We start from the raw sequence: 11,460 nt of genomic DNA, 5'->3' as shown, positions 1-11,460 counted from the left end.
GTCAGCTTTGTGTCATTTAGCTCCAAGATGTTGATGAAGTTCTTCAGATAATGCAACAAAGAAGAACTTCAGGATTGGTACAAGTTTCTGCTGTGCATCTTCAAACAGGAAATCTGAGATTGGGAACAACTTATATTTTGGCTTGTATTCGCTGATCATGGGGTGATCCAGAAATAAACTCCAGGCTTCAAAGGGAGCGTGTTTCAAAGCTGTCCTGCAGTTGATCGAAACATCCAGGCAAAGCAGGGAGACAAATACCAGCGAGGATTTTCTGAATTAAGACTTAACCAAGGAGATAGCCCATTTCAACACTATTATTATCCTTTTATTTCAGAACAAAAAGGTAATGCAAATATGCATGTTTTGAACTTATTTAGTACTTTCAATCTCTCAGTTCATTATGTCTATGTAAATATTTATTCCTACAGCAGTTTGTAACCTAACACCCTAACAGTCTTGGGAGCTTTGTGATTTGCTTTTGTTTGTTTTGGGCTTTGGTATTTTTTTCAAATATGCCATAAAACACTGTGTGTTAAACAGAACAGTAGCTCTGTCATTTCCTTATTTTCCTTTTACTCACAGATGGTGCCTGTGTCTTTGTCCCTAGAATATCTTGCTCAGAAATCAATGCTGTAGCTACAACATACTAAGGTGGAATGTAGCATGCAAGGCACAGTGTGAAAAAGGAAAGATTACATCAGCAAAAAATTTCTTTAATTTTTAAATTTCTAGTTGGCTCGCCATGAAGCTAATATTGCACTAACTTCTGTGTGAATTAATATGTTCTGAGGAGAAATAAAAGCTTGCAGGTGTATGAATTCCAGTAAAGAATTTGCGCAGAATCATGATTTGGTGGCATCAGGGCATATGCCATGCTGATCGGTGACCTGTTTTGACAGCTGGGGCTGAACATGGGGATTTGTTTACTCAGAGGATTCCTTTGGGAAGCCTGGCTTTGCTCCTTCAGCACTGGGCTAGAACTTGAGTGGTTTGCATAAACTGTCACTACTAAGAATCCCTGCCTGTTGCTGCAGCAGGACAGCTGAGGTGTCATCCTTCTGATGTCTCAGCACTGGCAGATCTGACGGGCACTGAAATCTTTCTGTTTTTAAAAAAATAATTTTCTTCCTCATAACAGCTATCCAATATAATACCCTTGGAAAACTGCAAAGGTTTATCAGGAAACTGATCTAAAATGCAGCAAAAATGCGAGCACTTTAAGTGGTGCAAGTCAGTCTGGTTTCTGTTGCCCACGGAGGATCTGTGCTGAAAGGTGTCACAGTAAGGAGTGAAGTAAGGCTCAGTTTGCTGGGAAAACGTCCAGCCTCTTTGCCTTGCCCCATGTGTGCTCCTGCTGCTTTCAGAAGTAAGGACAAACACGTGGAAAGGCAAACACGGATCTGCAGAAGCAGGAGCTCAAATGTTCCTCGCAAAAGGCAAAATGTGAAGCTGCTCCTCTTCTCTCTGTTTTGCAGCCCCCAAAGACTTGGTTATGTTTTCACAAATGTTGTTTATTGCACCCAGAGCCATAAATAACAAGGTTCTGTATTCAGTTACAAGCTGGCAGGAATAAACTCAGCGCAAAGGCAGGCAAAGTCTGGCTCTGTTTCCTTAATGACCTTGTCACTTATCTACCATCCTTCTCTGACAGAAATAAGTAATTCTGCTAATTCTGCTGCCTGGGATCTATTGAGGGGGGGCTAAGCTTTTCTTTAAAGAAGGGCTATCAACGGGGACCAGTTGTTTCAAATGCTAATGGTATTGAATTGCACGGTTCTGCATGTTCAAAGCCAGCCGTAATCCTTGTTTATTTACGTTGCATCAGGGATCAGAGGCCCATTCTCCTAAGCAGTATGTTGACAGAGCTTGTAGTCCGGACATAATAGCAACCTAATTGTGTTTGTCTCTGGCTTTTGCCATCACGTAGGTGATTACTAGTAGTCCCCCTTGTGAGTAGTACCTTTGGTTTCAGAGATCTGCCAGGTACAGCTGCTCATCAACACAGGTTAGAAGGTCACAGCATGGTCCTTGCACAAGTATTTTATTTCCAACCTTACCTTCTGGTCACTGGATGCATCTCAGTTGCCTCTGTATGGCACAGGCCTGATTACACATCTGAATTAACAAACTCTCACATAAATCGGGATGGCAAAATTAAAATCAAGATCAGACTCTATGTGGAAATGGTGGTAAGTTTAGATTCCAGAAGATATTGTCAGACTGACTTACTAAATGGCAGCACAGACAGCAGAATCCCAAAACATGTCTCTGCTGAGAGAGCACTAGTGAAGACACCAGACCTGAAAGGAAAGCACTCTCTAAGAAATAATATGGGCCCTATACCCAGAGCTTTAAAAATCAGGTTCTGCAGTCGCAGTAGAAGCTATGCACTACCTGCATGTGAGGATGGGCTCTTGGGCTGCCAGAGAAATGCAGAGTATAGCCAAATGTTAAAACATTCCCCCAAGATCTGAAGTTAGGATGAAGAATAAACACAGCATTTAACTTTTAAATGTAATTCCAATATTTTAAACCTACAGTAAGCTGGTTTAGAGCAAGGAAATAGATTCAAGATTAATCTATTTAGAAAGACCACTTTTAGAAAGACCACTTTGGCCAGATTTTACTAATCCAGACTTGTTCAAATATTTCTAGCAACAAATATTGAATTTTTTTCACACCTTCATTACAGAAGGTAGAAAATATTTAGCTTATAGCACATTAGCCTAGTGAACTTTTATAAGTCTGTCGTTGGCAGTTCACTGATGGCCTCAGATGGGGTAAACTTAGCCCTGCTGTGTCAGCTGAGCCAGGCCACTGCCAGGTGATGCCACTGAGTTTGGCCTCAGGGAAAGAAGGGTAAACAGAATTAGGCTGTTGTGCATTAGCCTCCAGCCAAAGGCATGTGCTCAGCCTGTTATTGCAGCTCAGCTGTCTCACTGCAGCTTCTTACAAACATAACTCAGAGCAGTGCCCCTGCCCTGTAGTCCTGCAGCTTCAAACAGAAGCATCCTCAGGTGGAAGGGGAGGGTGGTGGCTCTGCTGTGCTCTGCTCTGCAGGGAGCTGTAGGGAAGAGGGCATGTGCCCTGCCTCCTGCCAAGCTCAGCCACAGCACACAGGCAAACTGCACACACACACTTGTCTGAGCAAGTGGAGGCAGCAGGGGGATGAGGGACAGTTTCAAGCCCAGCTAGAGAGAACACTCTCTGCAGGGGCTCAGGGCAGCCAAGGCTCTCCCTGGCTCTCAGTGAGGACCCAAAAACTCCTGCAGCCCAAGATGTGAGCCCCCCACACCCTCATTGTGTCTGTGCAGTGCCATGGGCAGAACTGAAAGCTTTGTCTATTTTGAGCCCTATGAAGTTTCTCCCTGCAGGATGAGTCAGTGATGGGAGCTGCAGCCAACACTGTTGTTTCTGCACTCTATGGAACTCCTGTCAAAATATTTAGATTAGCGAGGCTCACCAACACGCAGGAGAGGTTCTCCCTTTTGTCTTGAGAGCAGGTTGGACCCAGTTAACCCCTACAAAGGATAAGAGAATGAAATAGGAGTGATCCCCACAAATCTAAAACCTTCCCTTTTGCTCCCTTTGCCTTAAGAACGTGTGAAACAAAAGGAGGGAGGGGAAGAAGGTCCAGAATGGGCCTTTATACCTAGATCCATTTGGGATGGGGTGAACAGCTAGATCAGTTAGCTCCTCTGTGCCAGGCTGTGGAGCCGTGTTGGCAGAGGTGTTCTGTACACTACCTAAAGCCCAGGCTCCCACAGAAGGCACTGCAACACCCAGCTCAGATCACAGCAGCGATGGATTCACTGCCATGAGAATGATGGCAATGAGACTGGGGGAATACAGAGGAGGGATCTGCGTCCCAGCCTGCACTGGTTCACATTGCCCTCAGAGGGGAGCAGTTTCATCTCCATTCTTGCCTTCTCCAAGGATTCATTGTGCATCACCTCCATTAGCAGCTTAAGATCAGATCCTGCCCTCCCTGCTGACGGCTTTGTTTAGGTTTCTGAGTCACACTGGGGCCAGGTCCCTACATTCAGGCACTGTAGTGCCGGATGCTGCAGACGACTGCTGGATGTTCCTGCCAGCTCCAGCCGGTGGTTCCACACATCTGCAGCTCACCAGGCACCACGTGAGTTCCTAGGCTGAGACTGTGGGAGTACTGCCCAGCATGCCAGGGGCTCAGCAAGCCCAACAGCAGCAGAACTTCTGGACAAGCAAAGCTGTGCCATGGTTCCTAGCCAGCTGCTGGCTGGAGAGCAGCCAAAGGCAGGTGCTGGAGCAGTGGGGGCACAGGGAGGCTCTCAGCAGGGTGATGCCTAGGCTTGGATCTTTGGGACAGCAAGGGTCATAGCAGAACTGAGGCACCAACTGGAAAAAGGAAGCAACAGCAGTCATGACAGATCTGGCTGAAAATAAAGGGGAAAAAACCCCAATAAACAAAAAAAAAAACCAAAAAAACAAAAACAAAAACAAAAAACAACAACAAAAAAAAAAAACCAAACCACCAAAACTGGGTTGCATTGTTTACAGCAATTGAAGGTTTTATTTTGGCATTTTTCATGGCTGTAAAATACATCCTCTGTTGTTAAAAGTCATACTGTCAATCTGAAATCTGCTGGGCTTCCCTTTAGCCTGAAGTCTTCCCACTTTTTCTGGAGTGGGCTTAGAGCTTGAAGTGGCACAAGTGATATTTCCCACTGTTGATGTGGGAAATATCACCATGTCTGAAGAGAAAAGCCTAAATCCAAGATTTTAAGTTACTTGATTGATTCAAGCTCTTGCAATTTCTTCAAACTGTATTTGGGGAGCTGCCATTTCCCCCAGGTCAGGACTTGGCTGTGCAGACAGCAGCAGGGGCTGCTGCAACAGGGCACTTTCCTGCTGGTGTGAGCCTTGTGGCCTGCTGGACCACTCTGGTTCCAGTGTGAGTGCCCAGGAAACCAGGCTGAGCTGGGTACTGGGTGGGGAGAGCAGCTGTGCAGGGCAAGGGAGCTGACAGCTCCCCCGAGCAGTGGGGAGCTGGGTGGTTCTGCTGTCCCCACGCTCATGGCTCTGCTGGCTGGCCCAGATCAGCAGGAGCTGATCCTGGGCAGAGCAGGGCTGTGAGGAGCTGAGAGCCAACCCTGCTGTGGCACTGATGGGACAGGGACTGGCAGCCACAGGGTGGGGAGAGGCAGCTTTCCTGGCAGCTGCACTGGTACACTCAGCAGCCCCTCACCTCTCTGCCCCTGGGGAACATGTCCCCACAGTCCTCTCCTGCTGGGTCCCTGTCCTCCCCGTCATGTCCTCGTCCTCCTGAGCAGCTTGTTCCCATCTCCCCTCACCCCAGTGCCCCCTGTTATTTTACACAGTTCTTGCTCAGTGCTTATAAAATCAAACCTATTCTGCACTGGCTGTTATCTTCTTAAAGAGGCAAGCTTTTCCACCTCCTCCCATAAAACAAACCCTTGGCCCTTGAACACTGATGGTCAGAGTGGTCTCTGGCATCCAAATGAGATCCTGCTAGAGCATTGTACCATTCATGCTATCAATATTTCCCTATCACTGCTGGAAATTCTGCAATATTTTGAATTGTCTTTGCCTTTTAGAGTCCTGCAGTGGTGGTTCACAGTCATTCTGTGATTGCTGAGTGTGCCAGTGTTTCCCACTTCTCTCATTCCCATCTCATTTATGACCTTGAACTTTGTTCTGTGAAAAAGCAAAAAATCAGAAGTGAAACAGACCAGTGTGGTGTTGCTCTCCTTGCTGAGTGAAACAAAGTCACTTCAAAGCATAGCTTTGTATGTTGCTTGAAGATCTCCAGATAAGGTGGAAAAAATTGCAAAGCCTCTTTGCAATTCATGGTGGAGAACCTGTCCTTACGGAAAACCAGCAAAGAGAAAACCTCGTCCCTTAATTTCCTTCAATTACAGCAAGAAATAAATCAAACAAAAAGAGATATCCATTGGTCTTCTCCTAAATAAAATTCAAAAATTTGTCTCTTTAATCGTAAGGGGATTTCCTTTACCTATTTTTCTCTTGAGATGTGGTAACTAGAATAAGCAGATAAAAACTTGCCTTGCTTGCAACAACTCCCCCTTTTTTAAACACCAGCTAAACCAGTTATTTCTGTGTAATTGAAAGAGGATAGTTCGCAAAGTTTACATGCAGATTTTAGCTGATAATATGAAGGATTTCTGGTGAAGGATTTCTGAAGGGTTTTCTGGTCAGTCCAATTAAGTGGCAGACTCAAATGACAGTACAAGACAATTGAGTTTTTTTCATTTTCCAGATTTTGATGATCACAATTTTCCTTTTACAGGAAAGCAGAGAATTATAAAAATGGCCACGACGGCAGCAAATAGTCAAAGACAAACGATAGGCTGCGAGGAGTACAGTCTGTACAGCAGCCTGAGCGAAGATGAGCTGATAAAGATGGCCATCCAGCAGAGCTTGGAGGAGGACACAGGAGGTCAGACAGTGGCCCAGAGCCCCCAGAAGTCGCTGGTGGCCCGTGCGGGTGAAGTGGCCGCCCCAAGCCGTGCCAGCCCGCACAACCCTCCCTACCGCATTTACCCCTGGCAAAGGTGAGCGAGTGCCGGCAGAGCTCTGCCCGGAGAGCCCCGCCCGGCAGGGGAAAGCAGGATCCCTGCGTCTGCCCTGTGAGGAAAGCAGGATCCCTGACCCTGCCCTGTGAGGAAAGCAGGATCCCTGACCCTGCCCTGTGAGGAAAGCAAGATCCCTGTGTCTGCCCTGTGAGGAAAGCAGGATCCCTGTGTCTGCCCTGTGGGGAAAGCAGGATCCCTGTGTCTGCCCTGTGGGGAAAGCAGCTCCTTGTCCGTGCCCTGCGGGGAAAGCAGGCTCCCTGTCCCTGCCCGGCAGGGCAAAGCAGGCTCCATGTCCCTGCCCAGGAGGGGAAAGCAGGCTCCCTGTCGCTGCCCATGAGGGCAAAGCAGGCTCCCTGTCCCTGTCTGGGAGGGCAAAGCAGGCTCCCCGGCCGTGCCCAGCAGGGGAAAGCAGGATCCCTTCCCTATCCCTGCCCTGCAGGGCAAAGCAGGCTCCCTGGCCATGCCCAGGAGGGCAAAGCAGGCTCCCTGGCCCTGCCCTGTGGGGAAAGCAGGCTCCCTGGCCATGCCCAGGAGGGCAAAGCAGGCTCCCTGGCCGTGCCCAGGAGGGCAAAGCAGGCTCCCTGGCCATGCCCAGGAGGGCAAAGCAGGCTCCCTGGCCCTGCCCTGTGGGGAAAGCAGGCTCCCTGGCCGTGCCCGGCAGAGGAAAGCAGGCTCCCTGGCCGGCAGGGCAAAGCAGGCTCCTGGGCCGTACCCGTGCTCTCTAATTAGCTCTGCCAGGCGGCTCCTCTGCGAGTCTGTCATTAGTGTCAAAGCCAGAGCCTGCTATAAATCCAATGAGGTCAACAATCTACGTGCTCACAGCGAGAGGACGATTTGCTTGATGTTGTCTGTCTCAAGCAATAAAATAGAGGCACAGTCACAAGCTTTCATGAACAGAAGCCCTCCCAAAGCCAGCTGCTCCTTTCTCCCACTGTATGCCAAGCTTAGGTTTTGGCAGAGAGGGAGCAAAGCATTTGTTACGAGAAAACATAAAAGAGGCACAAAAACCAGGTATATAAAATAGTGAGACCGGACTACCTGTTAAATACTTCAGTTTTTAAAGGATGTGATTATTTCAGATCAGTCTGACTTCAAGCACACCACTCTTAACCAAGAACAACTCCAGACACCAACTCATGGCAGCATCCCCCTCCCCTGCAATGCTGAGCTGTGGTCACAGAGACCTGCTGACAGTTTCAAACCCAGACATTGTTCCCCTTTCATTTTATAAAAGGCAGATTTCTCAAGGGGGGATGGAAATAGATTCCAAAGTCACCTCCAAAGCAAAGAAAAATATCCTTTTAATCTTTTAAGTTACTTTAGTTTTCCCCTTCTTAATAAACTGAGAGTTACTGAAGTTCTGTTCCTCCTCCCTTTTCGTAACTCCACTACCCTCTGATGCCTTGCTCATTACCTCCTGTGGTTGTTTGGTTTCCAAGGCTGGGAAACCGGGGATAATTTGATGAGCAAAAAGCATGTGCATAGGTGTGGAATCAGGATGCTGTGTGGCCAGCAGTCCTGCTGCCACCAAAGGCTGTGGTTTCTCAGTGTGATTACTGTGCCCCTCTATACCAGCTCTCCTGTAGAGACCTGATGCAGGGGAGAATAAGGGCTTCCCTGGCCATTTGGTCCTGTCCTTGTTGAAGGTCCTTTGACACCTGCTATTTTGGCAAAAAGCAGCATTAGCAGTTCTGTCATTGTCTGTCCTGTCTCAGCCCAGCAGTATCCGACCTCTCACCAGAGGGAAAACCTTTGGAGCTTGAAGCACCAAATCTGTAGCATTGCTGAGCTCTTCTGCCACCTGGGAGAGCAGAGATGGGAACGGAGCTGACATCCAGCAGCTCTGGATCCTCCTCTGCCCCCACCTCTGACTTGTCTGCGTGGCACTTTGGAGGTGATGAATGTCACCTCACCTCGCTTTGTGCCTGCTTCCTGTGTGGTGGTGGTAGGGTTAACCACACTGTTGTCTTATATGGTCATTTGAATCCCCTGACGCTTCCTCAGAGGGCCAAAAATAAACTCGAGCCGAGTGAGCAGCTGAATCCAGCGCAGAGCAAGCCGTGGCCATCTGCTTTTATTCAAAGCCTGACCGGCAGGCTCGCTCTGTCTCCGTGCATGTGTGTCTCTGCCTCTGCCTCAGCATGACCTGTTTCTCCTACTCGGAGTATTTCTCCTTGTTTCATTCATGTCATCGCCACTCCAGATTGGCCCAGCAGACAGGCCGTGCTCAGCCGTCCGGCTCGGGGGCAGCCTGGGGGGTCAGGCGAAGGTGCGACAGCAGCCAGCTCAGCACATCCCAGGCCGTGTAAGTGTCTCCCTCTCCTGCTTTTCCCTGCAGCCACAACAAGCCTTGCTACCCACTCTCTCCCTGAGACATGTCTTCTGGGTGGTGATGGTGCCTGGTGGGGGGAAATGTGGTGTTCGTCTGGAGGAGGTCTCAGTGACACCTGCACCTCACCCTCGCTGCACTCCTGTTCTTCCTTCCAACCTCCCCGCTGCCCCAGGCCGTGCCTGTGCTCTTGCAAGTGACCCACTTCAAATATCCCTTGTTCTCTTCTCCCTCTTCATCTCCTCATCCCCCCAGTGCTCATGTCCTGGGGACTCTGGGTCAGTCAGAAGGTCTGCAATGACAAGGACAACAGGGAACGGATGACTGCGCTGTGGTTAATTTACATAGGCTGGCTCAGTTATCATCAAGATAGATGAGGCAGGCAGGTGCTGATAGTAACTGCACTGGTATTAAGTTCAGGGCTCAGCAATGGGCAAAAGTATTTTATAAATGCTCCCAAGATGCCATACCTGTTCCCAGCCATACCTGTGCTGTCCAGCCATACAGAGGAGGGCTTACTTGTCCAAGGAGGAAACTGCCTTGGCTGACTGATCCTCCTGGCCATGTTTTGCTGTTGGCAGACGCTGCAAATAAGCTTAGTTGAACACAGTCATGGATGAGAAAAGCAGACATTGGCCCAAGCTCTGTCCCAGTGCCTGTGTGTAGTAGAAATGTGTGGACCATGACAGGTTTATTACAGCTCTCTGCAGTGCAGAACAGATACATGCCCTTAGATATCAGGTGACAAGGGCAATGTGTTACAGGCAGCACTTCCCTGTGTCCTGCAGAAAAGCAACTCCCCACCTTTTCTATCTATCCAATAAAAAATTTGTTTAATCCATCTTACAAGTCCCTCCCTGGATGCAGGGACTACCCTTCCACCACTCTTCTGCCTTTCAACTCTCACCCAGCTCTACAATCTCCCCCACCTTCCCCTGCATCCTGGCTGATTCAGACTGATCCTGGCCCTTCACTGGCATTGCACTCCCTGACCTTGTGAAAACATCTTCCTGCTACAACATGAAGCCTGCCTTATCCCTGTCACCTGCCAGCCTCCCTTGGCCATACTGAAATCACATCCTCTCACTAGGTGCTCTGCATTCCTTGCATGCCTTTTTTATGCAGTAGAAGACTTGAGGGCAGGCTGTTCTTCTCCACCAGGTAGCTGCACAGAGTTCAATGTACAAGAAGGTTGATAAACTAGCCCTCCTCTGCTGCCAGGTAGAGCAAAAATATAGCTGGGAAGTCCTAGGAGAGCATGATGGCATGATTGGCATTTTTGTAGCCTTAGTCTCAGATCTAGGCAGGGATTCTATTTGGGTTCACCTGTGGAAGTGGTGTTCCTTCATCCTGCCTGCATCTCTCCAGGCTGTCAGGAAAAGAAGGAGCTTCTTGAGCCTTTCCATGCTCCACTGAACCTCTTCTTCAACACTCAGTATTGACCTCACCACGCATCTCATCTGCAGGGGTATTTATTATCTCACCTACTGGTCTTTGAAATGCAGTAATTCTTTTGAGTTGCCTGTAAGGTTAAGATTTGCTCGTATCTTCAAACTTCCTCCATAGTTTTAATCCTTGTATTTTTTATAGCTGATGAAATCCAGGCAGCAGAATGTGGTGGGTTTTTTTAACAGCCAACTATAAGTCAGGCAGAAAACAAGGATTTCACATGGAGATTCATTAAACCTTCTGTTCTGATCTGGAATTTTCTTGGCTAAAGCATCCGTAGCCTGGTCCAGCAAACCCCCTCATCTTACTCAGGAATCATTTAAGGTCAAGGAACCCGACAGAAGTTTGCTTCATTCAACATCTGAGGGCTTAAGCAGAATAGTAACTGATTCTTCACACATTTTTAGCCCCAGCACAGATCCAAGGTACCTCCTGCTTTCCCTGAGGTCTCAGATAATGTGATTTACCTTGCATTTGCTGCGAGCCGGCCCATGTGCAGACCCCTGCCATGGCCCACCTGGCATGCAGTAATTCATTAAGCACCAGTAATTATATCATGTGCCCAAATCCTGAGGTCACAGCCCTATATGTGTAACTTGAGCATTTGTACAGAACAACAGATGGTTTCAGCAGCCTTGTGCCAGAGGTGTTGAAAGATGAAGATCCCCCACCTCCGCCTCCTCTCCCAGCCAAAAATGCCAATAGTTGCTGTCAGCAGACTTCAACGAAATGCTCAAACACCTGTATAAAATTCCATTGTGTGTACACAATTACGGTTTAGTCCCCAGGGTACCCTAAGCAGTATGGAGATACAGCCATGTCCCTGGGACATCCAGCCAGCAGATCTCAGAAGGTCAGATGATTCCTCCCAGGAGGGCTGTGACCAGGACAGCAGCTGCCTGTTCTAGCTGTTATCTTCTCAGGCAAAATGCCTGGCCTTGTGTCCCATATCTCTCCTCATTCCAGTGTTGCTATTTTTGTGACCCTACTGTCTTGAAATCACTGCTTCCAGCTATAGAGAAGGAGCAAGTGGCACCAAGTACTATTTCACCTGGGAAATGGTGTCTTTTCCCATTCTCTGGCATA

General features: G+C 48.3%; 1 protein-coding gene across 2 annotated transcripts in view; it reads left to right on the top strand.

Moving 5' to 3' along the window:
- The first annotated feature begins 242 nt into the window (after positions 1 to 242).
- Positions 243 to 11,460, top strand: part of ASB2 (ankyrin repeat and SOCS box containing 2) — a 31,540-nt gene continuing 20,322 nt past the window's right edge. The window contains exons 1-3 of one of the 2 annotated variants that reach the window (XM_058806710.1): positions 243 to 343; positions 6,311 to 6,575; positions 8,800 to 8,901. In XM_058806710.1, the coding sequence (XP_058662693.1) occupies positions 6,331 to 6,575; positions 8,800 to 8,901 (347 nt within the window). In that variant the 5' untranslated portion in view covers positions 243 to 343; positions 6,311 to 6,330. The remainder of the gene's footprint in view (positions 344 to 6,310; positions 6,576 to 8,799; positions 8,902 to 11,460) is intronic. The other variant, XM_058806711.1, reaches the window with a different exon arrangement.

Source organism: Ammospiza caudacuta, chromosome 6 (genome assembly GCF_027887145.1).
Source record: "Ammospiza caudacuta isolate bAmmCau1 chromosome 6, bAmmCau1.pri, whole genome shotgun sequence".
Lineage (NCBI taxonomy): Eukaryota > Metazoa > Chordata > Aves > Passeriformes > Passerellidae > Ammospiza > Ammospiza caudacuta.
The sequence above is the reverse complement of the archived record's forward strand: the minus strand, read 5'-3'. Positions and strand labels throughout refer to the sequence as shown.